General features: G+C 65.3%; 2 protein-coding genes across 2 annotated transcripts; both read right to left on the reverse strand.

The window, feature by feature from the left end:
• Positions 1 to 282: 282 nt before the first annotated feature.
• Positions 283 to 4,543, reverse strand: SLC35F6 (solute carrier family 35 member F6). Its single transcript, XM_064448385.1, has 6 exons — positions 4,392 to 4,543; positions 2,574 to 2,646; positions 2,334 to 2,505; positions 1,707 to 1,919; positions 1,267 to 1,377; positions 283 to 1,042 (listed from the first exon to the last, which is right to left on the reverse strand). The coding sequence occupies exons 1-6, from the start codon at positions 4,466 to 4,468 to the stop codon at positions 570 to 572; spliced, it is 1,119 nt and encodes a 372-aa protein (XP_064304455.1). The 5' UTR covers positions 4,469 to 4,543; the 3' UTR covers positions 283 to 569.
• Positions 4,544 to 12,291: 7,748 nt separating this feature from the next.
• KCNK3 (potassium two pore domain channel subfamily K member 3) lies at positions 12,292 to 27,872 on the reverse strand. The gene is made up of 2 exons (XM_064448386.1): positions 27,393 to 27,872; positions 12,292 to 14,941 (listed from the first exon to the last, which is right to left on the reverse strand). Exons 1-2 carry the CDS (start codon positions 27,673 to 27,675, stop codon positions 14,061 to 14,063), a joined length of 1,164 nt encoding a protein of 387 aa, XP_064304456.1. The 5' UTR covers positions 27,676 to 27,872; the 3' UTR covers positions 12,292 to 14,060.
• Positions 27,873 to 27,938: the final 66 nt, after the last annotated feature.

Consider the following 27,938-nt stretch of genomic DNA (forward strand, 5'->3'; position numbering starts at 1 on the left):
CCCCCACAAGGATGCCGGAGCTTGCTGCCTTCTCCCCCGCCCCATGTGAGAGGTCCAGGTCCTCTCCTTCCCTTGGGGAGACCGAGGATCATGTCCTGCATGGCCCCTGGGGCCAGCGGGGATCCCTGGGGGCCAGCCCTCAGCCCCCACCCCTGCCGGCACCCCACGCTGCCCCCCAGGCCCTCCTCCCAGCCAGCACAGACACCCAGGGAGCGAGCCACGGGCACTTTATTGGGGGGGAAATGCAGGTCAGGGAGCAGTGGGGCCAGCCCCAACCCCAGCCCCCCCACCCCCCACCCCCCAGAGCCCCTTGGGAATAGGGGCAGAGGCCTCAATCTCCCCCCGGAGAGCCGGCTGGGGGTCCGCTCCCCACCGGGAAGGGCAGGCACAGCCTCGCCGTCCCCTCCCGGAGCCCCCGCAGCGAGGCAAGGGCAGAGGTTCGTCCCGCAAACAGCAGCAGGAGAGTGGCCGGCGTCACCACCACGCTGATCCCCTCCCAGGAGGGGAAGAGATCATTTGGGGAACTCAACGCCGGGGCCAAGGCGGGCACGGAGGGGCACGGCGGGGGCTCAGCTCGCGCTGTTGATGGCCGTGCTCTCCCCACGCAGCAAACCCTCCCGCTCGGCCACCCCGGCGGGCTCCTCCACGCGCCAGGGCAGGCGAGCGAGCAGGGGCCGGTGCAGGCCGTTGTAGAGAGCAGCACCCATGAGCAGCACCCCAAACCCCAAGATCTCCAGGCCGTGGAAGGTCTCCCAGCCCACGGCCAGGCTGACGGCCCAGATGACGAGGGTGCGGAGGCTGTCCAGCACCATGCGGGTGGTGGCACTGATCTCCTTGGTGACGCTGATGCCGGCGAAGTTGAAGAAGGCGATGCTGCTGATGTTACCCAGCAGGGCCAGGGCGATGAGGGGCTGGTGGCCGATCTGGCAGAAGGCGTCGAGGGCATCTTCCAGCGTCCGCCGAGGGTTCCCGCTGAAGCTGCCCGCCGGGATGTAGTACATGGGCACCAGCAGCAGGGCCAGGATGACGAAGCCAAAAAAACCTGGGTGCAAGTGGGTGTCAGATGGGTGCTGGCTCCAAGCACCCCCCTGGGGATGCCTGTCTGCTAACCCTCCCTGCCCCATGGGACCCAAACCCCGCCAGCAGCACCCCTTTTGCAGCCTGTGCCCCCTCCCCAGCACAAAGCAGTCCTCCCCGGGCTGGGTTTTTGCAGGATCTGGCACCCCTCGAGGGCTCAGCTCCCCCCGAGCTGATGTCGCGACAGACCTTCGGTGCCGACGGCCCGCAGCGGGTGCACGTCGTGCTTGTAGACAAACTTCTCCTCCAGCACCATCTGGATGGCGACGATCACCTGGGCCATGATGATGAGCAAGTCGCCTGCGGGGAGGGGAGAGGGGCAAAGAGAAGGGGGAGAGGAGCAAAGAGAAGGGGGAGAGGGGCAAAGAGAAGGGGGAGAGGGGCAAAGAGAAGGGGGAGAGGGGCAAAGAGAAGGGGGAGAGGGGCAAAGAGAAGGGGGAGAGGGGCAAAGAGAAGGGGGAGAGGGGCAAAGAGAAGGGGGAGAGGGGCAAAGGGGAGGCTGAGCCCCCATCTCCCTGCCCACCGACGGGCAGCATGGCAGAGCCATGCCCGGAGAGCCAGGCATGCACCCTGAGGGGAGTTAGTTCCCCGCCGTGGCCGTCCCGCCTCCCCCAAGGGTTACCACGTACCAGTTATCACCTCGCTGAGCTTGTGTTTCTGGTCGTGGGAGCTGTGCAGGTCAGCCAGCCCCACCACCACCAGCCCCACGATGGTGACCAGGATGCCCAGCCACTGGCTCAGCTCCAGCTTGCGGCCCAGGAAGGCCACGGAGAGAAGCCCGGTGAAGATGATGACGGATCCTCGCAACATCTGGAAGCTGGAGGCGCTGGTCATGTTCAAAGCTGCGGGGAGGGAGACCGACCCGTGAGTCGTGCACGCCGCCAGAGCCAGCTAATGCTGCCACCCCTCTGCTTAACGGCCTGCTGCAGTAATTGAGAGTGATTAACAGGAGGAAGGGGCAGCGACGCTGTGTCCCCCCACTCCTACTTTGAGCCGGCAGCAGAGAACCTCATGCCAAGATCCAGCTCTACAGGAACCCTGTGCCCCCCAGGCAGCACGGCTTGCTGAGCCCTGCCACAACTCGCTGCATGGGTGGGAAGTGTTTGGTCAGACACCTCTAACCGGCTTCGGGGCCGTCCTCCCCCCAAACCGAACGTGCCGTGGAGTCCTGCAGCCCGACAGCCGAGTCCGGCCCCAGGGACAGCCGGGTCTGGGGAAGGGGGGACGGAGGCGGCGCCGCCGTCCCCAGCACTTACCCACGTACATGATGCTGGTCCCGGTCATGTCGCAGAGGGCGGGGGGCAGGAAGAGCAGCGAGCTGAAGGGCTGCGACGGGGCCATGCTGGGCTCCGGCCTCCGCCGATCTCTCCACACCAGCAGGTAAAACACCCCCAGGCAGGAAAATTCACCCAGGAACATGCCGACGGCCTGCGGGAGAGGTGGGTGAGGGGGGCTGGCCCTGCTGGCACGTCTCCTGCCCCGGGCAGGGGGCTCACCTGCAGGAAGGGGTGCTGGAAGCCGTGCTCTTCCGTCCCACGGCAGCCGGCTGCGCTGAAATTATCGGCCCACCTACAAAGCAGAGGGTGGTGGTTAGAGCGGGAGGGTGTGGGGGGCTGGAGAAGACCCCCAAGAACCAGCCCAGGGCTGTCCTCTGGGCCACCAGCTCCCCGAGGTGACAGCTCCGGGGACGGGACATCCGTGGGGAAGGAGACACCGCCGCGGCCAGCCCGACCTGCTCCTGGCCCGGCTCCCGGCCCTGAGCGACAGGCAGGGAAATGGACACCACCGTGTCGCACAGCCTGGCGATCCGGTGTCCCCACGCCCACCGCTGCCGGCGCGTGTGGCCGGAGCCCGCCGGGCAGCACCGGCGCCTGCCGGGGGGACCGGGAAGGCATCGTGGGGGGGGGGGTCGCCCCAACTCCCTCCCCATGTCACCGGCCTTGAATACTCGGGGGCTAAGGGACACAGAGCCCATAAAGGACGCTGGATCGCAGGCTGGGGGGGAGGGCAGCAGCTCCCACTGCTCACACCCCCAGCCACGGTTTCGGGGCACAAACCCCCTCCTTTTGGGTATTCCAAGCGGTACAGAGGGCAACGCTGGATAAACACAGGCTGTGGCACAGGTCCCCATGGCCCGTTTTGGCAAGGATCTCCCCTCTTCAGGGACCCCAATGCATCGGGAGGGGACCCCAGTGCATTGGGAGGGGACCCCAGCCCCTCGGTGGCCAGCTGCCGGTCCCCAGGACCCCCCCAGCACAGCGGGGCACCCTGACACAGGCAGGCAGGCACCCAGCTCCACTCCAGCTGCTTTTTGCTGACGCTGAGCAGCCACAGACCTGCTGAGCTCGGGTAAACGGGCTGCGAGCAGAGACCGGGGGCAATCCCCAGCCCACTCTTCGCCGCTCGGCGAGGGGCTTTTCAGCCAGGCCAGCAAGATTTTGGCGTGAGTCAGCCCCTTGCCATGGGCCAGCGTTTCGCAAGAGGCTTTTGTCGGCCGCGCGCGGGTCTCGTGAGCCGGCGGGGAGCTCGGTGCCATCTCCCAGCTCTGCCCTCTTCCCACGTGCGCCGCGGAGGGATTCTCTGCCTCAGTTTCCCCATCCGAGGAACCTCGATCTGCTGCGACACCGGGACCAGCTGGAGCCTGGCCACCCCCAAAACCCCACGGACGCCTCCGCGTCTGCCCGGCGGCGCCGGGACGAGCCGGCCTGGCAGGTCTGCCGTGCGCGGGCAGCTCTTGGGAACGCCATCCTCCTCCTCGCTGCGAAGGCTAGGAGCACCCCAGGGTGCTCTCGGTGGGAAGGGGCTCAGTCCAGCCCCCTGCCTGGCTTTTGGGGTGAGCTGGAGTGCAGAAGCGAGCCTGGTTCTGGGGAGCACTCGCCACGGCACCCCAGGGCCGAGCACAGCACCCATGCCGGGACACCTGCACCCCATAGCAGCACCCACAAGAGGGCTGGAGACCCCCCGCTGCTCCCCTGGCCGTGCAGCCCCCCTTTTTCCCCCCATCACCAGAAGCTGGCCCCCCAAGAAGCAGCAGCCCCAGTCCAATGGGGCACCCCAAAGCCCATCCTGCCCCCCCAAGCCTTGCACGGGGCTGGGGAGGGGGCCGAGGGGAGCAGTCCCCAAGGCCACACAAGGGGACCCCTGGAGCCTTTTTTGGGGGGGGACCCCCAACCCTGGGATGGAGGAGGGGCTGGGGGGGGGCTGAAGCCCAGGCTCCAACCGGACCCCCGGGGGAGCGGAGGGGCTGGGGGGGCCGGGGCGCTGCCGCAGCCCATCCCGGGGGAGGGCCCCCCCCCCGCTCGGGCAGGACTCACTTGGCCGCCAGGGTGTTGATGGAGCCGGTTATCAGCATGAGGGCAGCCAGGCCCAGCTGGTACCGGGACCAGGCCATGGCGGGCCCGCCGCCGCCTCCCGCCCTGCACCGGGGCCGCGCCGACACCGCCCCGCCCCACCGCGGCGCCCCGCCCCCGGCCCCGCCCCCGGCGCCAAAGCCACGCCTTCCGCCACGCCCCCGCCGCAAACACACACCTCCGGTCACGCCCCCACGATACCGCCACGCCCCCGCGGCCCGCCCCCATAGCAAAACCACGCCCCGCCTAGCTCCGCCGCGCCCCTCAGGGATAACCACGCCCACAATCATGATTGTGGATCCGCCCCCGGAGTCTAGCCGAGGAAAAAAAGACCCTAAAACCACGCCCCCTCAGTGTCTAACCACGCCCACATACACGAATGGCCACGCCCTCCGTTCCGGCCGTGCCGCGCTCAGCTCCAGGGGCCGGCCTAGTACAGCTTACCCTTGGGCAGCTTGTCCCAGTGCTGCCTGTCCCAGTGCTGCCTGTCCCAGTGCTGCCTGTCCCGGTGCTGCCTGTCCCAGTGCTGCCTGTCCCGGTGCTGCCTGTCCTAGTGCTGCCTGTCCCAGTGCTGCCTGTCCCGGTGCTGCCTGTCCCTGTGCTGCCTGTCCCAGTGCTGCCTGCCCTAGTGCTGCCTGTCCCAGTGCTGCCTGTCCCGGTGCTGCCTGTCCCGGTGCTGCCTGTCCCGGTGCTGCCTGTCCCTGTGCTGCCTGTCCCGGTGCTGCCTGTCCTAGTGCTGCCTGTCCTAGTGCTGCCTGTCCCAGTGCTGCCTGTCCCGGTGCTGCCTGTCCTAGTGCTGCCTGTCCTAGTGCTGCCTGTCCTAGTGCTGCCTGTCCCGGTGCTGCCTGTCCCAGTGCTGCCTGTCCCGGTGCTGCCTGTCCCGGTGCTGCCTGTCCTAGTGCTGCCTGTCCCGGTGCTGCCTGTCCTAGTGCTGCCTGTCCCAGTGCTGCCTGTCCCAGTGCTGCCTGTCCTAGTGCTGCCTGTCCCGGTGCTGCCTGTCCTAGTGCTGCCTGTCCCGGTGCTGCCTGTCCTAGTGCTGCCTGTCCCAGTGCTGCCTGTCCCGGTGCTGCCTGTCCCAGTGCTGCCTGTCCCAGTGCTGCCTGTCCTAGTGCTGCCTGTCCTAGTGCTGCCTGTCCCGGTGCTGCCTGTCCCGGTGCTGCCTGTCCCAGTGCTGCCTGTCCCGGTGCTGCCTGTCCCGGTGCTGCCTGTCCCAGTGCTGCCTGTCCCGGTGCTGCCTGTCCCAGTGCTGCCTGTCCCAGTGCTGCCTGTCCTAGTGCTGCCTGTCCCTGTGCTGCCTGTCCCAGTGCTGCCCGTCCCAGTGCTGCCTGTCCCGGTGCTGCCTGTCCCGGTGCTGCCTGTCCCGGTGCTGCCTATCCTAGTGCTGCCTGTCCCGGTGCTGCCTGTCCCGGTGCTGCCTGTCCTAGTGCTGCCTGTCCCGGTGCTGCCTGTCCCGGTGCTGCCTGTCCCAGTGCTGCCTGTCCCGGTGCTGCCTGTCCCGGTGCCGCCTGTCCCAGTGCTGCCTGTCCTAGTGCTGCCTGTCCCGGTGCTGCCTGTCCTAGTGCTGCCTGTCCCGGTGCTGCCTGTCCCGGTGCTGCCTGTCCCGGTGCCGCCTGTCCCAGTGCTGCCTGTCCCAGTGCTGCCTGTCCCTGTGCTGCCTGTCCCTGTGCTGCCTGTCCCAGTGCTGCCTGTCCCGGTGCTGCCTGTCCTAGTGCTGCCTGTCCCAGTGCTGCCTGTCCCGGTGCTGCCTGTCCTAGTGCTGCCTGTCCCGGTGCTGCCTGTCCCAGTGCTCCCTGTCCCGGTGCTGCCTGTCCCAGTGCTGCCTGTCCCGGTGCTGCCTGTCCCGGTGCTGCCTGTCCTAGTGCTGCCTGTCCCGGTGCTGCCTGTCCCAGTGCTGCCTGTCCTAGTGCTGCCTGTCCCGGTGCTGCCTGTCCTAGTGCTGCCTGTCCCAGTGCTGCCTGTCCCAGTGCTGCCTGTCCTAGTGCTGCCTGTCCCGGTGCTGCCTGTCCTAGTGCTGCCTGTCCCGGTGCTGCCTGTCCCAGTGCTGCCTGTCCTAGTGCTGCCTGTCCCGGTGCTGCCTGTCCCGGTGCTGCCTGTCCCAGTGCTGCCTGTCCCGGTGCTGCCTGTCCCGGTGCTGCCTGTCCCAGTGCTGCCTGTCCTAGTGCTGCCTGTCCCTGTGCTGCCTGTCCCAGTGCTGCCCGTCCCAGTGCTGCCTGTCCCTGTGCTGCCTGTCCCAGTGCTGCCTGTCCCGGTGCTGCCTGTCCCGGTGCTGCCTGTCCCAGTGCTGCCTGTCCCTGTGCTGCCTGTCCTAGTGCTGCCTGTCCTAGTGCTGCCTGTCCCTGTGCTGCCTGTCCCAGTGCTGCCTGTCCCTGTGCTGCCTGTCCTAGTGCTGCCTGTCCCAGTGCTGCCTGTCCCAGTGCTGCCTGTCCCGGTGCTGCCTGTCCCTGTGCTGCCTGTCCCGGTGCTGCCTGTCCCGGTGCTGCCTGTCCCAGTGCTCCCTGTCCCTGTGCTGCCCATCCTAGTGCTGCCTGTCCCAGTGCTGCCTGTCCCAGTGCTGCCTGTCCCGGTGCTGCCTGTCCCTGTGCTGCCTGTCCTAGTGCTGCCTGTCCCAGTGCTGCCTGTCCCAGTGCTGCCTGTCCCGGTGCTGCCTGTCCCTGTGCTGCCTGTCCCGGTGCTGCCTGTCCCGGTGCTGCCTGTCCCAGTGCTCCCTGTCCCTGTGCTGCCCATCCTAGTGCTGCCTGTCCCAGTGCTGCCTGTCCCAGTGCTGCCTGTCCCGGTGCTGCCTGTCCCTGTGCTGCCTGTCCTAGTGCTGCCTGTCCCAGTGCTGCCTGTCCCGGTGCTGCCTGTCCCAGTGCTGCCTGTCCTAGTGCTGCCTGTCCTAGTGCTGCCTGTCCCAGTGCTGCCTGTCCCGGTGCTGCCTGTCCCTGTGCTGCCTGTCCCAGTGCTGCCTGTCCCGGTGCTGCCTGTCCCGGTGCCGCCTGTCCCCGACCCCGTGTGACGGTTCCCCTGCTTTGGGGTGTGTGTCCCGCCCCATCGCCGCGCCGCCGCCCCCGATCCCCGTCCCGGTGCCCCGCTGCCCGCCGGGTTTGCAGTCCCGCCGTTCCGGCGCGGGTGTCCCTGTCCCGCGTGTCCCGCCGCGCCCGGGACGGCAGATGGCGCCGGCGGTGCGGGCTCGGGCCCCCGCCGCCCCGGGGCTCGGAGCCCCCCGCCGGGCTCGCCTTCCAGGGCTGCTCGCCCCGGGTTAACCCTGCCCAGGATAAACGCCACCTGGGCTAAACCCCGCCTTGCCTGGGCTAACCCTGCCCGGGTAAACCCTGCCTGGGCTAAACCCTATCTGCCTGATGTAAACCCTGTCTAGGCTAACCCTGTTGGGCTAAACCCTGCCTGGTCTAACCCTGCCTGGGATAAACCCTGCTTTGCCTGGGATAAACCCTGCCTGGAATAAACCCTGCCTTGGTTAGACCCTGCCTGGGCTGAACCCTGCCCTGCCTGGGCTAAATCTTGCCATGGGCTGACACTTGCCTAGCCTAACCCTGCCCTGCCCGGGCTAAGCCATGGCTGGGCTGGGTGGGGATGTCATCCCCGCAGCACCCCGGGGGGCTCAGGACCCTCTCTCATGAATGCAGCCCCAGGGCAGCCCCCTCCAGCCCTCCCAGCCCCCCGCCCCCGAACTCCCTGGGGCTGGTTCTCAGGGGCGGGGGGGGGGGCAGTGCCCCCCTCAGCCCTATTCAGGGCCAGCCCTGGCCCCTGGGGCCTTGACACCCACCTGTGACCCCCAGTCCCACACTGCCCCAGCTGAGGGGTGCCCGGGGGCCCCTCCACACCTGGCAGCGGGCTCTGCCGCTGTCCCCCCCACGGGCCTCCCCGCCAGCCGGAGATAAATTGTTTTTCCATCCGACGTCAGCCCCAGCGGCCGTGACCCGTGGGAGGCAGCCGGGGGGAGAAAAACCCACTCCAAGGGCCTTCGCCAAGGCTGTCTGTGCTGATCTGAGTTAACCCTTCCTGCGGCTGGGGTGGCCACGCAGGGGCAGGGCAGGCGTGGGCATCGCCTCCTGCCCTCGCTGCCCCCCGGCATGCTGCGGGAAGGGGACCAAAACATGTCCCTGGGGAGGGATGGGATGCAGAGGGGACTGAAATGCATCCCTGGGGAGGGATGTGGCAGGGAGTGAGCGCTGGCTCTGGTGTCTTCATGGCAGGGGGCTCCTCCCAACACAGGGCTGGGGCAGAGCAGCTCCCCCAAACCCCACAGGACCAGGACACCCAACAGCCACTGGCACCTGCTGCTGTTTGGGCTGTGGATCTGCCTCCGGGACCCCCGGTGACCTCCGTGCCTGCAGCACCCCAAGCGCATCCTGATCCCTCCCCTGGTGGGGACCCCTCGGCAGCCGCTCGGCCATGTCCAAAGGGAAAGGCCGAAGGAATCAGGATGTGGCCGCCTTCTTCTGGCCCCACCAACTTCTCCTTCTTTGGTGCCACCGAGCGCGTGGCCGTTTCTCATCACCCCTCGCTCTAAGACAAACACCCCCCGTCCTCCTCCGTCCCTCCCCGCAGCCTTCGCCCATGGAAAATGCCGGGCGATAAGATGGTGGCAGGCGGGCGGGGGGCACGGCGGGGGAGGCAGCCTCCTGCTGTGGGCAGCTCGTGCCCGGAGGAGCCCAACCATGCGTCTGCATGGGCAGCGGGCACTGTGCCACGTGCCGGTGTCACCCACGGGGATGCTACGGGCTGGATGGGGAGGATGGGACAGCTGGGGACGGACCCCCATGGGCCCCCATGCTGGGACCCTCCTCCAGCCCTGGGATGGGTGAGCGTCCCAAGGACGTGCAGGTGAGCGGTGGCAGAGCCGCTGACTTCCAAAGTCCCCTGCACGACACACGACACGCACGTGTGTGGCCACGCAGCGCAAGCCCCACACAGACACCTGTGTGGGGCTGTCTGGGGTCCCCAGGGGGGAGGAGATGGGACATTAGGGACATCCCAGGGCACTCTGCAGCAGGGGACCAGGAGGAGCTGGGGCAGCCTGGCAGGGTGGGGACGGTGGCGTCCCCTTCCCGCACGCATGCATCCCTGCAGGTCGGCACACGTGCACACCCCCCTCACCCACAGAGACGCTCCCTGGCAGATGTGGGCCTGCCTGCCTCCACCGTGTCTTCGTCACCATCTCGCACGATGCTGGGGAAACCCGCACCCAGCCCTGATGCCGGCCGAGGGACGGGGTGGCTCTTCCTTGGGGCACCCCCATTTTTGGGCTGCAGGCAGGAGGTGGAAAGGCAGCCCTGGTGCTGCTCCGGCGAGGGGAGTGACATCACCCCGTCACCCCAGAGTGACGTCATGCCACAGAGGATGGCACAAAGCCACCGGCTGCCGCGGGTTCCCTCCACCTCTCAGGTCACCCCAGTGTCCCCACCACCATCTCGGGGTCCCCAAGCCGGTGCCGCTGGCACTTCCCATCCCACAGCCCCATCCAGCCGGGCGCAGGGTTCCTCCCTGGCGCCTCTCCCCAAATTCAGATCGATAAAGGGGGCAGTCTGGGGACAGGGATTGGTGGCCTCCAGCATGTCCTCGGGGTCCCGAGTCCCCCGGCTCCCTCGGGATGCCGTCAGCATCCAAAGGATCCTGGTGCAGGGCAATAGAGATGTTGGGGCTACACATGGGATTGGGTGGGGAAAAGGCTGGGGTAATAAATATAAGGTTTCCCCCTCACCAGAGGAGCTTTTTGCTGTTTAATGAGCTGGGAAGGAAAACAGAAACATTTAATAAGGCTTTTTTGTTTTTTTTTTTTAAATTAAGCCCCTATTTACTGAAATGCCTTTAGAAACCAAAGCAGTGTGAGTTTTCATTTCTTCTTTTTTTCCTTATGGAAAACCCTATTTTCCCCATTCTCTACCTACTTCCCACTCCCTACCTGGCCCCTGTTTGGCTGGACTAGCAGTCTTCACTCTTCACCCCTTCTACTCCTCTTCCTCATGGCTTTGAGGAGGTGGCAGGATGAGCCCCGGTCACCCGGGGCTGAGCCTCCCCCGGGGCCGCTCGCTCGCGGCCACGCTGCTTAATACTGGGGAGGAATTTCAAGTCTCTCCAGCGGACTGTAAATATTTGGGCTACGGCTGACAAGGAAAATTTAAATGCTTTGAGAGGGGAAAAAAAATCACGCAGATGGGGGGGATGAGGCAGCGAGAGAGGTGGCTTGGGTGCTCCCTGGGGCTGCCACTGGGGGCTGCTCTGTAGGGGACACCTCTCAGCCCCCCGCCATGGGGGGGTGCCAGCTCCCAGCGCATCCTCTGCCCGCAATAGGGACCTGCCTGCACGGCCCAGCCCCTGCGGGTCCCCGTTGCTCCCCAGAGGATGCCCCATTTTCCCAAAGCGGGCGGTGGGGCTGAGGGACCCGCTGGAGGCAGCTGAGCCTTTTATCCTGTGACTGGGCACCACTGGGAGAGCCTGGCTCCATCTTCTTCCTCCATTAGGTATTTATAGCCATGGTGAGACCTCCCTGAGCCTTCTCTGCTCTGCAGCTCCCCAGCCTTTCCTCCTAGGAGAGATGCTCCAGTCCACCATCTTCACGGCCCTTCCCTGGACTCTATCCAGTATATCCACGTCTCTCGTGGACTAGGGCTGCCTCCCAGCAGGTCCACCCCAGCCCATCAGTGACCTTGTCCCCAGCTGCCCCGGTGCCAGGGGGCTGTGCACACACCGGGCAGGTTGGCGGCGGCGTGCAGAGGGCTGGGAGCCTGGAGGACCAGTTACACCCTGGGAATGGTCATACTGGATCAGCCCAAAGCTCCAGCTGGCTCAGCATCATGTCTTCCCAATGGGAAGCATTGGAGGTAGAGGAGGATGAAGAGATGCCTCCACTCCCTCCCGCCACATCCCAGAGGCAGGAGGGAAGGGTTCACAGAGGGACCCAGTGCTGGGGAAGCACCCAGTCCCCCGATGCTCCCGCATCCCCATGGGTGCACCCTCGGGCAGGGAGAAAGCTGCTGCTGGGGTGAGCCGCTCTCTCCATCGGCTGCTGCCAAGACAGATCATCTTTTTGCAGGCTTAGCATTATTAGATTAGCTGGTGGCTCTCGCCTGGGTTTGGAGGGAGCCGGTTTTATCCACTTAAAGGCAGTAGAGCATCCCAGAGCTCTGCGGGTGGCCCCAGCCACGGAGGTGGCATGTCCCCGTCCACCCTGGTGTGTCCTGGCCATCAGCGACGCCCAATCCCCCTTGGAGGTTTGGAGCCAGATACCCAACACCGTTCAAGGTACCCTCGGCTTCTCCTCTTTGTGCGTCTCCTGCCGGTGCCTCAGTTTCCCCACACAGCCCCAGACAGGGGGCCCCCAGCCCTGTCCCCCCGGGTCGCACAGACTGGGACTGCTCGCAATCATGGGACGCTGCTCGGCTGCCGCACGGAGCAGAGGGAGGTCTCCAGCCCGTGCCGTGGAGCGAAGGCTGCAGAGGTGCTGCTGTGGGCAAGAGCAGGAGGGATACAGCGGTGCTTTTGGGGGGGCTCCCGTGGGAAAAGCTGCTGCAGGGTCCCCTCCAGCCCCGCATCAGTGGGTGATGGTGGGATGGAAGAGGTTGGGGAGCTCCGAGGGGCTTTGCCCTACCCAGCAGCCTTTCTCCCACTGAGCCCACCAAAGGATGCTGCAGCCCTGGTAGAGCTCAAAGCTGAGCCTCTCCTTTCCTCCTCTCCCTCATCTGTGGGAAACATCAGGAGAGGGGCAGAGGCTCGTCCTGAGGAGATTCTCACACTCCCTGATCACCGCGGAGCAAAGGCGACGGGGCACGGGGCTGCAGCACGGGGAGATCCCAGGGGACCAGGGCCCTCCGCTCCCAGCCCCTCACCGTCACCCAGCGCCCGAGGGAAGAAGCCGAAGCAATGCCGGGGTTTGAACCAGCCTTTATTTCTCTCTCTAAGGAAAGTAACTCAGCGGTACAAATATACTTTGGCATGAGAACCAGAGAAACCTTGCTGGGGGGAGCGCGGTTCCTCGTGGGTGCCCTAGGATGAGAAAGATGCAGAGAGCAAAAAGAAATTCCCCAGAGTCATCAACGAGTTCCCTTCCCCCCCCGCCCCGAGACTCCTTTCTGATAGATATTTATAGGTTTTTATAGATATGATGATTTATGATTTATAATAAATATCCTCTCTGGTATCTAACAGTATGTACAGGTCGTCAAGTATTAGAAATACATTGGTTTTCTTCTGTTAAAAGGTGAGAAAAGAAACAGGCGGGCTGGGCACCTCAGCTGTCCCCAAAGTCCCCCTGGCACCCCCGGGGCACAAAGAAAGGCCAGTGCATGTTACGGTGTCCCCCAGTGTCCCCCGCTGGTTGGGGGGACAGCCTGTGCTTTGGGTGCTGGCGGGGGGACCACCGTCCTGGGAGCGATGTAGGTGCTCCCTGCAGGGCCGGGGGCTGCCCCCTGCATGGAGGGGGGCAAGGAAAGAAGTTTTCGACCCCCTTTTGCCATGTCGGGGTGGCCGTGCTGGAGGTGACCCCCAGGATGTCCTGGGTCTCAGACAAGGGAAGCCCTGGGAGCATCCCCTGCTCTGGGCTCAAGGTGTTGGGACGAGATGGGGTGTGGGTCGAAAGGGGACCGGTGCAACCCAGGGGTGTGAAGGAGAAGGGTGAAAAAGTCTTATAATGCCCCAGCTTGTCCCCCAAAAATCTCCCCAAGGGTAATGGCTCTGCCGCGGGGGAGGATGGAGACAGGGGTCCCAGGGGACCGCGCTGCCGCTGCCCGTCCTGCCTCCCAGGGATGGCTCCAGGCTTCCCGCTGCCTCGCCACCAGGAAAACCCTGGGGGCGCCCAGGTTTGCCCATCTAAAAAGGGTCAAAGTAACCCCATAAAGCTCTCGGAGGGCTGCCCACCGCGTCGCAGCAGGCGTTTTCGGCAGCCTACGTGACTCAAGGCTTGTTGTCTCGGCCGCAGGGGCAGGCTGATGTGCGCAGCGATCGAAAAAGCTCCGTCTAAGCCCCTCTTAGCCTGATTTGCCCGCTGATGCACACTCGCCTTCGTCGCAGCATCACTTGCTTCCCCGGGGACCTGCCTTCCCCTGGGATGGCCCCGTGGCCGGAGGAGGAAGAGGATGGAGGGGACGGGACCCCGCTGCTGCCTGTGGTCGGTGCTGGGAGCCCCATGTCCTCCTCTCCCCGTGCCTCACGAGGCCTCTGGTGCTCCAGTCACGCGTCCGGCTCACGGCTACGCCGTGGCACGCAGCTTCGCAGGCCGGGGCTGCCGTGGGGCTGCCGTGGGGGTGTCCCCAGCCGCTTGCACAGAGGTATCGCAGCCGGAGGTGGAGGCGTACACCCCCCCCCCCAATCAGGTTAAAACACTCTCCAGCTCTTCAAGTTTCACATTTTTGAGGAGTGGTTTTGCAAAATAAAATAAAATTAATTTAAATTAAAATAAAATAAAACCAGCAGCTCCTTTCTTTCCACGTCAGAGAGGACTGGGGCAGCCTCGCCGCTGCTCCTGCATCCCTCCCGAGTCCCAGCAGAGGAGCACGGCCCCCCCCGGGGGTCCCAGCCCGCTGCCTCCCCCTCAGCAGCCAGACCCCAGGGTGGTTTCCTCCTGCCGTGACCAAGAAAGGTCCTTGGCCGTGGGGCTGAGGTGGGGTCTGGGGGGGCGCGGGTGGGGATGGAGAGGGGCTACACGGAGCTGCGGCGTTTCATGAGCCCCTGGAAAGCCGCAAGGCTGTGGAGACCGGTGGAGACGGAGCTGATGGCCGACCGGCGGGCATTGCAGAAGCATCTGTTGGAGGGGGTCTCCGGACAGCAGCCGGGCGAGGAGTGGCTCTGCTCGACGCAGGTCTCTGAGGTGGAGAGGTCCCTGGGGATGATCATAGGGATGGAGTACTGCAGCTTCTCCCGGCTCTTGTACCACAGGCACGAGCACATGGATTGGAAGTGGAGAACCTCGGCGTAGACATTCCGAAAGCCGCCCCCGCCGCCCCCCGCCGCCGCCGGCACGGCCGAGGCAGTGTCTGTGGCATGGACGGTGCTGGCTTGCCCGTTGCGCGTGAGCAGCGCCCGGTGCTCGGCATCCCGCTTCTCGTCCTCGGCGTTCATGGTCATGAAACGCAGCACCACCAGGTTGAGGAAAGCCCCGATGACCGTCAGCCCCGTCAGGATGTAGACGAAGCTGAAGGCCACGTACTGTGGCTTGTTCTGGAGGGCTTCGTCCTTCTGCAGCGCCACGTAGTCCCCGAAGCCGATGGTGGTGAGGGTGATGAAGCAGTAGTAATAGGCGTGGAAGAAGCTCCAGTGCTCGTAGTAGGAGAAGGCGGCTGCCCCGATGCAGAGGGTGCTGATGCAGGAGAAGAACCCGATGGTGACCATGTTGGCCATGGAGACCTCCGCCCGCCTCATGCCAAGGCACTTCTTGATGCGGTGGAGGAGGTACTTGACGAAGGTGTTGATCCTCTCGCCCAAGCTCTGGAACATGACGAGGGTGAGGGGGATCCCCAGCAGGGCGTAGACCATGCAGAAGACCTTCCCCCCATCTGTGCTGGGGGCTGCATGGCCGTAACCTGAGGAGCAAAGCCACGGGGCGGGATCAGCTTGGTGGTCCGAGGGGGGTGCAGGGCAGGCAGCCCCTCAAACCACTTCCCCCACTGAGTTGCTGATGGTGAACCCCAACGCTGACTGGGTCCATGCTCACCCCCAGACATGACTGCAGGTGGGTGGGCAGGCTGGGGGGGATAATGAGGTCTCCAAATGAAAATGAAGGAGAGGGGGCTGGAGAAGGGGGAAAGCCCTTGGCTCATGGGAAAAGAGCTGGGGGGCTGATGGACAAGGTGCTGCCTCCCTGGGTTGGGGCAGGAGAAGCTGGGGGATGCTTGGCTGGGCCCCACCTGGGGTGGGGGACCTTCCCCAGCCCTGGAGTTTCGGAAATTGGAGATCGTTCTTCCCTGAAATACCCATCCCAGGTCGGCCCATCTCAGAGCAGCAGGTGGAGAAGTGCAGGAAATGAGGAAAATAGGGATTTTTAAGGTCTCAAGAGACAAGGGTGGCTGGCTTTCCTCTGCCACCCCAGCCCCGCGCCCCCATGTCCCCATGTTCCACTGCCCACTGCCCAGGAGCTGCCATGGGAGCTGGGGGAGTATCCGTGCCCAGCCCTGGGGGGCCCATCTGGGTTTCAATTAATCTCCCGCCTGCATGAAACACATATGGCTAAGACTTACTCTGCCTCTGCCCTGGCAGATGATTCATCCCTAATGGAACCCTTTTCCTGCCCTTTCCTTCCTCTTTTTTCCCTTTTCATTTCCTTTTTCCCTTCATTTCTCCTTTTTCTTTCCTTTTTCTTTTTGTTATCCCTCTCCTTTTCCCTATTTCCCTTTCCCACAGGCAGGAGCAGCGCTGCGGGCTGGGGGCTGCGGCCGCGGCTCACCGACCCCTCAGACCCCGCGGGGCTCAGAAACCCTTCCCTCGGACTCCAAGTGTGTTTGGGACAGGGCTGGGGGTGCCAGCACGAACACACCCGCTGCAGCACTGACTCCTCCAAGGCCTGTCCTAGCAACTAAACCAGCCCCGGCACCCGCGGCCGCGCCACGCCGCGGCAGCCCCCGAGCCCGTGGGAACGGCGGAGGGGAGCTCGCCCTGCCCTGGCTCTGTTTAAGCCTGGCTGGGCGGAGGCAGGCGGCATTCCTCACCGTCACCCTCGCCGGCAGCCTCGGAAGGCCAAGGATTAAGCCGGGCCGGGGCAAGGCAAAACCAAGGATTGTCAGATCTCCGTCCAAGCTGCCTCCGAGGAGCTGGCGTGACCTCTCCCAGCTGCCAGCGCCTCCGGCTCGGGCTGCGGCTGCAGGAGCCACAGAGCATCAGTGGAGAGCATCGTTGGAGAGCATCACCAGACAGTGTCACCGGAGAGCATCACTGCTCTCATCGTTGCCGGGTGCCAGCCTTCCCTCACCGATGGAACAGGGGGCTGCTGCTTGCTGTCCCCTCCCCAGCGGCACGGGGGATCCCGAGGCAACGCCACCCGGGCGGCCGCCGGGTCCCACAGCAAGAGCCGGGCACTGCGTTTCGAACCGGGGTCACACCGTGCTGCCCCTGAGCCCTCACCCTCCCTGCCTGCCACTGCCCTTCCTCTCCTGCCAGGCGCCTCTGCCCCCCTCCCAGCGGCCCAAACCCCCCCATTCCTCATGCACTGCCCAACTGAGGATGGACTTTTCGGATGCAAGCCTCCAGCGCTGCCCGCAGGCCCCGTCCCTGCCAACAGCCTCGCTGAGCATCCCCTTGCCTGCCCCGCACCACTGCAGCCTCCCGCAGCTATATTTAGCCCCGTTTCCCCGGGGAAGGGAGTTTATGAGCTCTCGCAGCGCGTCCAAGCGTCCGTCAATCTGCCAGCCCCCCTTTCCCGGCTTTAGCAGGCGCTGCCTGATCTGCAGCACGTCTGAGGACAGGGGGAAGGTCACTGGGATATGAAATCTGGCTGGCAGGGAGAAGGAGACCCCAGGAAGACGGCAGAGAGGGTGAAACCCCCCGAGCCCCTCTTCTACCTGCTGTTTCATGACCACGGGATGGGAACGCATTGGAGAGGAGGGCTTGGCTCCCGGGGTTGCCGCAAAGTCCCGGCAGCTGCCAGGTCCAACGGCGGCTCTGTTTGCCCCACCGCACCGGCGTGCCTGGCTTTGTGGCATGTCCTGGCCTGGCAAGGCTCCCGGGCACAGGCAGAGAGGCTCCCCGCCATGCTCCTGCCCTTTCTGCAGAAGGGACGCAGCATCCCTCCTCCTCTCCATCGCCTGCCTCCCTCCCGCAGCCCCCCTAAACCCTCCCGCTAGGTGGATGCTCCTCCAAGCAGGCGTGGGGGGGTCCCCCAAGAAGGATGCTGCCAAGGGAGAGCAGAGACAGGGTGTTCTGGGCTCCAACTCAGGGTGCTGCAAGCAGGCAGGGAGCACAGCGTGTGTCCCCAGGGAGAAAATATGACATGTCCCTGAGGAACGCGGCCGGCTCGTCTCCTTTTTAGGGCTGTGGAGGAGCAGGGGTGGATCTGGCCGCGGCTCCGGGGAGCAGGTGCAGGTCTCGGCTGGCCCCTGGCCTGGAGTAAATCCCAGGCTGTCGGGAGCGATGGATGGCGGGGATTAGCAGGGCAGCTGCTGGGGATGGGAGGAGGGGGGGAACTTTGCAGGGCAGAGGTGTTACGAAGCTGAAGGGTGCAAAGGATTGGGAAGGCAGGGAGAGGGTCCCTGGGAGGTGGCACTGGGTGCTGGGGGGTATGGGAGGGGGCTGAGCCAACCAGGGGAATGGAGGGAGCCAGGGTGGGAGGGATGGAGGGAGCCAGGGCAGGGGGCATGAGTCCCAGCTGACAACAGGGGCTGGGAGCTGGGCTGGGGTACTAAGGGGACGAAGCAGTCAGGAAACCAGCTCCCTCCTTTATAAAATCGCTGCAGGAAAGCAGGCGCTGGCAGTGAGCGAGGGCTGGTGGCCACGAGCCGTGGCCCACGCCAGGACACCTTAATGCCCGGGCAGGAGCTCTGCATCCCGCTGCCAGAGCCATCACGCTTCTCCTCGTCTGCTTCAGCGGTGGGGAACGCTCCCAGGGTCCATGCTGGGCGCAGGGTGGGTTCCTCCTAGCACCCACCCGCTCTGCCATAGCCTGGGTGCCTGCTGGGCGGACGCGTGGCTGGTGTCCCCCTCCCTTTCCCTGGCCCCTGCACAGGGATGCCAGAGCCCTTCACCGTGATCTCTGACCTGCTGCAGCTTTCGCTGTCCATTGCCGAGGGGTGAGGCTGCAGGAGCAACGGGGGACAGTGGGGAAGGGTCAGCTATCCCAGCTGATGGGGGATCCACCAAGCCACTGACCACTCTGGGGGTCTCCAACACTTTGGAGCAGCCCGTTTCTGCCCCAGCCTGGGGCGTAGCCAACGCTGCTCCTTCCAAGCCTGATTTCCCTGGAGCATGAAACCCCACCGCCCACCGAGCCCTGCCTCCCTTCCCACCCCGCTTCCCGGCAGGTCCAGCAGCAACCAAGGCTGGTATGTTCCTGTGCATTTTGGGGTGAAAGGAACGATCCGGCTGCATTCAGAGACGTGCAAGGATCTGTAATTAGGAGTGCCCAGGGGTGCCTCGGTGGAGGAAAAGCCTCATCCTCCGGAGATGTTGGCCACCCCATGAGACCACCCTCCCCGAGCAGACCCTATGCTTGTGGCTGGCTGGTACGACGGCAACCACGCAGCAACGCCAGGCTCCCAAAACCCTTTAGCACCCAAAACCAACCAAAGCCCAAAGCACCCAGTCCTGAGCCCCCCCGGTTCCTGGCTCTCACAGTGAAACCCTGGGGGAAGCGGTGGATGGGCGTCCCCTGAGCAGCAGCGTGCCCCGGGCAGCATCCTTCTCCTTCTCCTCGTGCCAGCCCTGCGGCCCCCCACTCCGCTGCTCCCAGTAAGGACCAGCATCCCACTCAGCATTTAATGGGCACCCATTTCCCAGTGTGTCCCCTGGGTGACACGAGCTCGGCCGAGGTACAGCGCCAAGCTCTCTCCATCGCCTGTGGCCAGGAGCCAGTTAACCAGTGCCAGAGCTGAGCCTGGGGACCTCAGCTGTCCCCCCAGGCTGGGGATGGGGTCTCAGGCGATGCAGCCGGCACACGGGGTGCCCCTTGGCGCTGCCTGGGAGATGCCCCGTCTTTGCAAGGTCAACAAACAAGCAGGGAGAGAGCGGCTGGGAAAAGCAGCATGTGGCAGCGGCAGCAGCGCTGCCAGCCTGCCCTGCGCAAACACGGCCCTGGCACGGAGGGGCACACACTGCCTGTGCTGCGTGGGGACTCACGCACCCCGCAACGCCTCCGTCCCCCCAGGGCAGGGGCTGAGGGCAGCAGGAAGGGGCTCGTCCTGCCTGGGGACACCTCCTGGGCAGGGCAGGGTGAGAGGCAGCCGGAGCAGAGGGCTGGGACCCGGGCAGCACCTCCCCGGCACCGGGCTGAACTTAGGCAGAGCTGGAGCAAGCCCTGGGACCCAGAGTAGCCAGGCTGGCCCTGTCCCAGCTGGGTCCTGGACCAGGAGCCGGGACTAGCCTTGCTGCATCTTCACCAGGGCAGGTGAAGGGACAGCCAGCCAGCCTGTCAGCCTGCTATCCATCCATCCATCCATCCATCCATCCATCCATCCATCCATCCATCCATCCATCCATCCATCCATCCGTCCGTCCATCCGTCCATCCATCCATCCATCCATCCATCCATCCATCCATCCATCCATCCATCCATCCATCCATCCATCCATCCATCCGTCCGTCCGTCCGTCCATCCCTCCTTCCTTCCTTCCTTCCTTCCTTCCTTCCTTCCTTCCTTCCTTCCTTCCTTCCTTCCTTCCTTCCTTCCTTCCTTCCACCCCCCACCCCTCCTCCTGCCCATCTCTCTCCCTGCCCACCCTCACCCCCCCCTCCATCCACCCACCCCCTCACCCCCATCTCCCTACTCCCACCCCCCCAAATCCCACCGACCCCCTCATGCTCAGCCTCCCTCCTGCCCCAGCCCAGCCCTGCAGCGCTGGGGGCTGCCCAGGGTGGGTCACCCTGGGCGGGGGGGTCAACCTGGGGAGGGGGGGGGTCGAGCCTGACTGTGGGGTGGGAGGGACCCTAGGATTGGAGACCCCAACTCGAGGACACCACCTCCCAGAGCAGGGTGGGGGGGATGAAGGTGGGGACCCCCCCAAAACACAGCATTAGGGTAAGCCCCCCAGTTCCCCCTCCCATCCTCTGCAGCAGCATCTGTGCCCCTGCCAGACCCCCAGTCCCTGCGTCACCATGACCCCTTCCCCCCAGATTTATCCTATACACTAGGGGGGTTTCAACCCCAAAGGGGCTCGGAGCCACCCCCATCCCTCCTCCTGCTGCAGCGGGGTGGCGGGGGGCAGCCCCACACCCCCTCTCCCTGTCGGGGGAGGGGGCAGAGCAGGAGGGTTTGGGGGTGAAGCTGGTGTCCATCGCCCCCAGGCTTTGCTGCCTGCAGGCGGGGGCCGGACCCCGCCGGAGCGGGGGGGTCAGGATGGTGTCATGGAAAATCCCGGCGCCGGCCAAGCGGCCTCTTTGCGCCAAAACTGGCAATTTTTCCCTCAGTCCTGGGGCTCCGCCAGGTCCCTTCCCGGCCCCCTCCATCCCTCCCTGCTCCATCCCCCCCTCCTCCTCCTCCTGCAAAACCGGGGTGCAGCCAGGCCCCCCCCTGCCCTTAGGGGTCCTGCAGCAGGAGGGGGTTACTCTCTGCGCTGGCAGACAAGGCGGGATACCCCGGTGATGGGCACGGCTGGATGCTGGTGGACACCCCGACCTGGGAGGCTGATCCTGCTGTTGTGGGGGAGGGGGACACCCCATAACCCCATGGCTCAGCACAGACCTGTGGCTGGGGACACCCCTGCAGCCCCTGGGATGGCCGAAATCGGGAGCAGAGCTGCCTCCTGCACCAGCACAGGGAAAAGGGGCCTCTGGGGGGAATAAAAAGTCATTCAAGGCCTTTAGGACCGATTTCTGCTGGCTCTGCCTGTCCTGGGACGGGCGGGATGACGGGGGGCTGCCCTGCCTCCATCGACTCCCACCACTGGACAGGGGGACCCTGGCACAGGCAGTGCCCCCCCTACCCCGTGCAGCACCCCGGGGCCACCTCCCACGCTTGCAGGAGGCCCTAAGCCCCCCGCCGGGGGGTGACAAAGACCCCAGCCATGAGGTGGGGGGATCTCAGACCCCAAAGGATGCTTCCACACTGCCCTGGGTCCTCTCACCCCATCTGCAAACGCACCCCCCCACGTTCACCGAGCGGGATGGGGATGCGGTGCAAGCTCAGGCATCATCCCCTCGGGAGTTACGGCCTGATCCGGTCACCCTGCCGCCTCCTCCCTGATGAGCTAAAGCTCCTGAGCACTTGATGGCTCTCGCTGCAAAGCTCCTTACGCCAGGGAAGCTTCCTTCCCTGCCACCCTTGCCAAATCCCCCTCGCATTCCCCCGCGAGGCAGGTGGGTGCCATGTGCGGCTCCTCCTTTACAGAAAACGGGGTTATTCTCCACCATTTTTTGGTTCAGGCCTTCACAGGGCAGAGCCAAAGGCTGGTGGGGCGGGGGTGCTGCTCCATCTCTCAGCCCTGGACCTCTCTGGGTCCCTTTGCCCACGGGCTCCCCTATGAAAAGCAGGATGCGGCCCCTTCCTCCTGGCACTTTGCTTAGTTTGAGTAGTGGCATGGTGTGGAGGGGCGTGTATGAGCACCCAGCGCCATGCACCAGCGCCTAGAACTATTCACCAGCACCGTGCAACAGCACCATGCACCAGTACCCAGCGCCGTGCACCAGCACCCAGCATGGTGCATCAGCACTGTGCAACAGCACCCAGCATGGTGCACCAGCACCCAGCACCGCGCAACAGCACCGTGCAACAGCACCCAGCATGGTGCACCAGCATCCAGCACCGTGCACCAGCACCCAGCATGGTGCATCAGCACTGTGCAACAGCACCCAGCATGGTGCACCAGCACCCAGCACCGTGCAACAGCACCGTGCAACAGCACCCAGCATGGTGCACCAGCATCCAGCACCGTGCAACAGCACCCAGCATGGTGCACCAACACTCAGCACAGCGCAGCAGCACCGTGCACCAGTGCCCAGCACTGTGCATCAGCATCATACACCAGTGCCCAGCACTGTGCACCAGCGCCATGCACTAGCACCCAACGCCATGCACAGATGCCCAGTATTGTGCGCCAACCCTTAGCACTGTGCATCAGCTCCCAGCACCGTGCATCAGCACCCATCACCGTGCACCAACACTCAGCACCGTGCACCAGCGCCCAGCACCGTGCAACAGCACCAAGCATGGTGCACCAACACTCAGCACCGTGCCCCCACGCCCAGCACCGTGCACCAGCACCAAGCATGGTGCACCAACACTCAGCACCATGCACCAGCGCCCAGCACCGTGCACCAGCGCCCAGCATGGTGCACCAACACTCAGCACCGTGCACCAGCGCCCAGCACCGTGCACCAGCGCCCAGCATGGTGCACCAACACTCAGCACCGTGCACCAGCGCCCAGCACCGTGCACCAACACTCAGCACCGTGCACCAACACTCAGCACCGTGCACCAGCGCCGAGCATGGTGCACCAACACTCAGCACCGTGCCCCCACGCCCAGCACCGTGCACCAACACTCAGCACCGTGCACCAGCGCCCGGCACCGTGCACCAGCGCTGAGCATGGTGCACCAACACTCAGCACCGTGCACCAGCGCCCAGCACCGTGCACCAACACTCAGCACCGTGCACCAGTGCCCAGCACCGTGCACCAGCGCCGAGCATGGTGCACCAACACTCAGCACCGTGCACCAGCGCCGTGCACCAGCACCAAGCATGGTGCACCAACACTCAGCACCGTGCACCAGCGCCCAGCACCGTGCACCAGCACCGAGCATGGTGCACCAACACTCAGCACCGTGCACCAGCACCGAGCATGGTGCACCAACACTCAGCACTGTGCACCAGCGCCCAGCACCGTGCACCAGCACCGAGCATGGTGCACCAACACTCAGCACCGTGCACCAGCGCCCAGCACCGTGCACCAGAACATGCACCAACACCCAGTGCCGTGCACCAGCGCCTCGCACCAGCACCCAGCACCACTTGCAGCACCAGTGGGGCCCTCCTGCCCCACGGCCGCCCTCCCTCACCCCCCTGGGGAGGCAGGCAGGCGAGACCCCCGCCCGCCGCAGCACGCCCCGCTTTGCTCCTTCAATTAACCCTCTGGGCCGTGATTTCTCCAAGGTGGCGGTGCCTGTTATAAATCCCGCATCGCAGTCACTTCAGCCCGAGAGAGGCCTGACAAATATTTAAGCCGGCTCATAAATCACACGCTGGCAGAGCGGGGCTCTCCCGCTGCTCCGGCTTGGGTCTGGCCTCCTGGCACCAGACCTGGCAGCACCCAGCCCCGGGGCTTGGCAACTGGGGGAGAAAAAACATCCCGAAAACCAAAGGAATTGGGGTTTTTCATCCTGGGCGACGAACGCCCCCCACCCTCACCTCGGAGCATCTCTGCCCCGGCACGTGGTGTTTATGCCTTGCTCTGAGTCAGGCTTTGCTGGCGAGTTTAATGAGGCATCAGCTGGGAGAGGCCGGGCAGGGGGCAGGGAGGGAGCGGGTATTAATTGCTGTTATCGCTCCGGGACGGAGCCGAGAAGGGAATTTATAGCGTGGGCGGAGGGGGCGAGAGGGGGGAGGTGGGAGCGGGATGGGGGGAGGGATGCTCGCAGAGGGGCAGCGCTCCTGCCAGCGGCCGAGCCCCGCCTTCGGAAGGTCCCCGGGCTGAATCCCATGGGAGAGGACACACAGAGTCCTTCCCCACCCCGCCATGCCATGGGTTTGCTGGAGCCTCCGCGGGAAGAGGCTCTGTTGAGCCCCGGCTGGGCGGACTTGGTGGGGCAGCAGGCTGCGACTGCCACCCCTAAACCCCACATCGCTGCTGGGAAGGGCTCCGGGATGGCTCCGCTCTTGGTGCATACATGCCACCTCCCCGTTCACCCTCTTCCTGCCCATTGCCTGCTATGAGGATCAGTGGCAGAGGTGCGTATGCCCTCATTAGGTTTCAGAGTGAACATCCCAATCAGCAATCCCAGCATACCACAGGCAAAGGTGGCTGGGGGTGGCTTCATACCTAACTGGAGAGGGAAGGAAAGCGGGCTTGACCTCCCAGTGCTGCTTTCTGCCGACTCCTGTGGCTCAGCAGCACGGCTGGGGCACTCGAACCCCAGCAGTGGCTGAGGAGCTGCCGGACTGGCTGGGGCCGCTCTCCCAGGGAAGGCCCTGTGCATCCCCAGGGGCTGAAAGGGGTGAGATGCTGCCCATCCTTCCCTGCTGCCTGGGCATCACCTCCCACGGGGGTGAGGGGAGAGGCATCTCAGCCCTGGAAGGGAGCGGTACAGTTTTTCCCACCACGTTAACTCTGAAACCTATCAAAGGCATGTTTGTAGGTGTCAACACTAGTTTCCACTTCTACCCTTTTCAGCAGGCGCAGCTACTGCAGGATGGGAACAGAAATGTCCAGAGGAGCTGGAGGGAGCGGCTGCCCCACCCCTGGCCTTCCTCCCCCTGACCAGCTCCGCTCCAGCCCCAAAATTGCTGCAACGTCATTGTCCCGGCGGCGGCGGCATCACTAGACGAGGCAGCACGGGGACGGGGGTGATGGGGAGACTGATGAGGACACCACGTGCAGAAGAGGTTCGCGGGGACCCGGTGTCACCCCTGGGCTCTGTTTGGCCCCAAGGGCAGGTGCGCTCCCTCCCCCCCGATGACAAACCTAAATATCCCAGGCTCCGGGTGCTCTGGGGGTCGCTGGGTGCTGGGGCTGCTCCTCGGGGGGTAGAGGGGGGCTTCACCCCACTAGTGGGGTGCAGGGCTCAGGGCAGCCTCGTGGAGGAATGGGGGGGGCTGTGGGAGACTTCGGAGCAGCGCTGGGAGGGCAGCTTGCCTCTTGGCTCATTTCCCAGATAAAGGGGGAAAAATTATCAGAAAAAATCCCCAAAACAACCCCAAAATGTAAGAAAAACTTTCCGAGTGGGACCCGTTGCCCTCCCGGCTTTTCTTCCTTCCCGCTTGAAAGCCGGCCACATCACAGGGACCTCGGCACAGCGGCCCCGGCATCCCGATGGATGGACGGAGGATCCTGGCTCTTCGCACTCCTGAAGTACAACAGGAGCTTTACAGAGGGGCTGGTTGGTGATTTCCTGGAAGAATGCCTTTTATTTCCCCACTGGAAAATCCCATTTCATGGGAATAATGGAATTTACTTTCCCGTCCTGTGGCTTTTGCTGATTTTGCTCTCTTTGCTGGTGCACGCTGGCCCCATTCAGCAGCACCTGAGCTCTGTTACAACAGGCCAGCTAAAACACCTGCCTTCAAAATTATCAGATTTTGATAAAAGCAATATTTTCATGCCTATTTATGTTCCTCCTGCACCCCCTCGGACAACATAGAGAGGCTGAAGCTACTGGGAGAGAAAGGCTTGATGCCTGCAGAGCAGTAAAGCCCAATTTGGGGACATTCCCTCTGCGTTTCCCTCCCACTCCGCTGCAGCTGGACATGTTTTCGGGGCCGGGTGTCATCACCCCAACCCCAGAGAGGACCCTGCCCTCCCACATCGAGCCCAAGATGAGGTTTTAAGGTTTTCACCCCCAGCTGCAGTTGGCAGGATGCTTTGCTGGCGGGTGTAACGCCTGCATCCGGGCTCAGCCACGCTCAGCCATCCCTGCTCCATCCCTCCTGCTCCCCGGGCAGCTGCAGGAGCTGGGTGTCCCGGGGGAGGCAGGGCAGGGGACCCGACGCCTGCCCGCAGCCCGGCGCTGAGCCACGGCCTCTTGGGACCGTGCACACTGGCCTGGCTTTGTCTCCTTCCTCCGTCACTGCAGCATCCTTTGTGTGGGCTGGCGAGACGCCGCTCGCTCCTGCTCGCCTCCCGCTCGCTCCTCTCCCCAGCCCCCTGCGCACCCCCTTGCCCGCTCCTCCTCCCGCTCACGTCAAACGTAAGCTGCTTGTCTTCACTTTCAAAGCCTTTCCCAGCTGCTCCCGCCAGCCGGGAGAGGCCAGACCCTGCCTCCGCTCAGCCCGTGGCCGCCCCAACACCCGCGTCTCACCCCCGGGCGCCGACAGCCACCCAGATACCCATGTTTCACCCCCGGGAACCAACAGCCACCCCAACACGCGCATCTCACCGCTGGGAGCCAACAGCCGCCCCAACACCCCTGTCCCAAATCTGGGACCCCCCCAGCTCTCCCATCACCCAGCTCCTGCCTGCATCTCTCCAGGGCTGAGGTACCTGCGGGGATGTTGGCCAGGGCCATGTGTCACCCTGGCCCGGACCCCGGCTGTCCCCCGGCCCCCCAGACCCACTCCCCCAGGCAGTTTGGGGGGATGGTGGGTCACCCCAGGTGCCCCATCAAGGGGACCTGAGGACAGATGGGTTGGCGATGCGACTGGGTGAACACGGTCTGGGACACGGGGGAACCTTGCAGACCCCCCGCAAGCTCCTGCAGCCCCTCTCCTGGGAAGGGCAGGAGATGGGCTGGGAGGGAACCCTGTCCCCAGGGGACCTTCCTCCTCCTCCTCCTCCTCCTCCTCCTCCTCCCCCCCCCGGGAAGGGGTCAGCTGAGGAAATTGCCTGTCCCACAGTTCCACTGTGACCCCCCCCCAGCATCCACTGCCCCCAGTGCCCTGCCGGGGTCCTCCCCCCCACCCCGGGAACCTCCCTGCAGGGCTGGAAAGGGGGTCCCAGCTCAGCCCCCCTCCCCCTCCCCGGACACCCCCAAGCCGCAGAGAGGGGTGGGAGTAGGGGTGAGGAGCCCCCGGTCCGTGCGGGGGTCTCCAAGGCTGGGGGACGTGATGATGGGGAGCCCAGAGGCCGCAGGGGTGGGAGCGGCGGGGTGAGGGGTGCCTCGAGAGGAAGGAGACCAGAGGCCACGGGGATGGGCAGGTCGCCATTCCCCGGGGACGTGGAGCCGGGGCAGGAGGGATGGGCACGACGGGGAGGGTCCGCCGAGGGCTGCGGGGCTGGGGAATGGGGCTGGTGAGTAGCCCCGGTACCGCGGGGATGGGCGGAGGTGCGGGAGGGGGTTCCCCAGGGCAGCCCTGCCGCTGCGGGGATGGGCGTTTTGGGGCAGCAGGGGCTTGGAGGTGGTGGTGGGGGGGGTCGCCCCGGTACCTCGGGGACTGGCGGGGAGCCGGGCGGCAGTTCCCCGGTGGCGGAGGAGCCGGGCAGGCCGGTCGCCCCGATACTACGGGGACGGGCGGGGGTTTCCCGGTGCCGGAGGAGGCGGGAGAGCGGGTCGCCCCGATACCACGGGGACGGGCGGCGGGGGGGGGGGGGGGTGTCCGGGTGGCAGTTTCCCGGAGCCGTGCGGGCGGGTGGCCCCGATACCGCGGGGATGGGCGCCTGGGGGGGACGGGCTGCACGGAGCCGGGAGGCGAGGGAAGGCTCTCGGGGAGCCCCGGGAAGCGCCGGGGCGGGGGTAAGCGGTACCTATGGTGGTGATGACGGTGATGGCGAAGTAAAAGGAACCGGCGAATTTCCACTGGACGCCGGCCTTGTGCGGCTTGAGCTTGAGGACGACCCACTCGAGTTCGCGGTAGCTCTCGGCGCTGAGGTTGTACTTGCTCTTCAGCTCCTGGCTCTTCGCCTCCAGCCGCCGCCGCTCCGCCGTCTCCTCCTCCGACTCCAGCGCGTCGAAGACGGCGGCGCCCACCAGCAGGTAGGTGAAGGTGCACATGATGAGCGCCAGCGTCCGCACGTTCTGCCGCTTCATGGTGCGGCGGCGGCGGCGGGCGGCGGCGGGGCCGTCTGGGGCATGGCGGCGGCGGCGGGGGGAGCGGCGGCGGGAGCGGCGCGGCGCGGCTCGGCTCGGCTCGGCGCGGCTCGGCTGGGCTCGGCGCGGCGCGGCGCGGCTTGGCTGGGCTCGGCTCGGCTGGGCTCGGCTCGGCTGGGCTCGGCGCGGCGCGGCGCGGCTCGGCGGAGGAGCGGGGAGGGCGGCGGGGGGCGGCGGAGGGGGCGGGCGGGGGCGGAGCTGTC

Source organism: Phalacrocorax carbo, chromosome 3, assembly GCF_963921805.1.
Source record: "Phalacrocorax carbo chromosome 3, bPhaCar2.1, whole genome shotgun sequence".
Taxonomy (NCBI): Eukaryota; Metazoa; Chordata; class Aves; order Suliformes; family Phalacrocoracidae; genus Phalacrocorax; species Phalacrocorax carbo.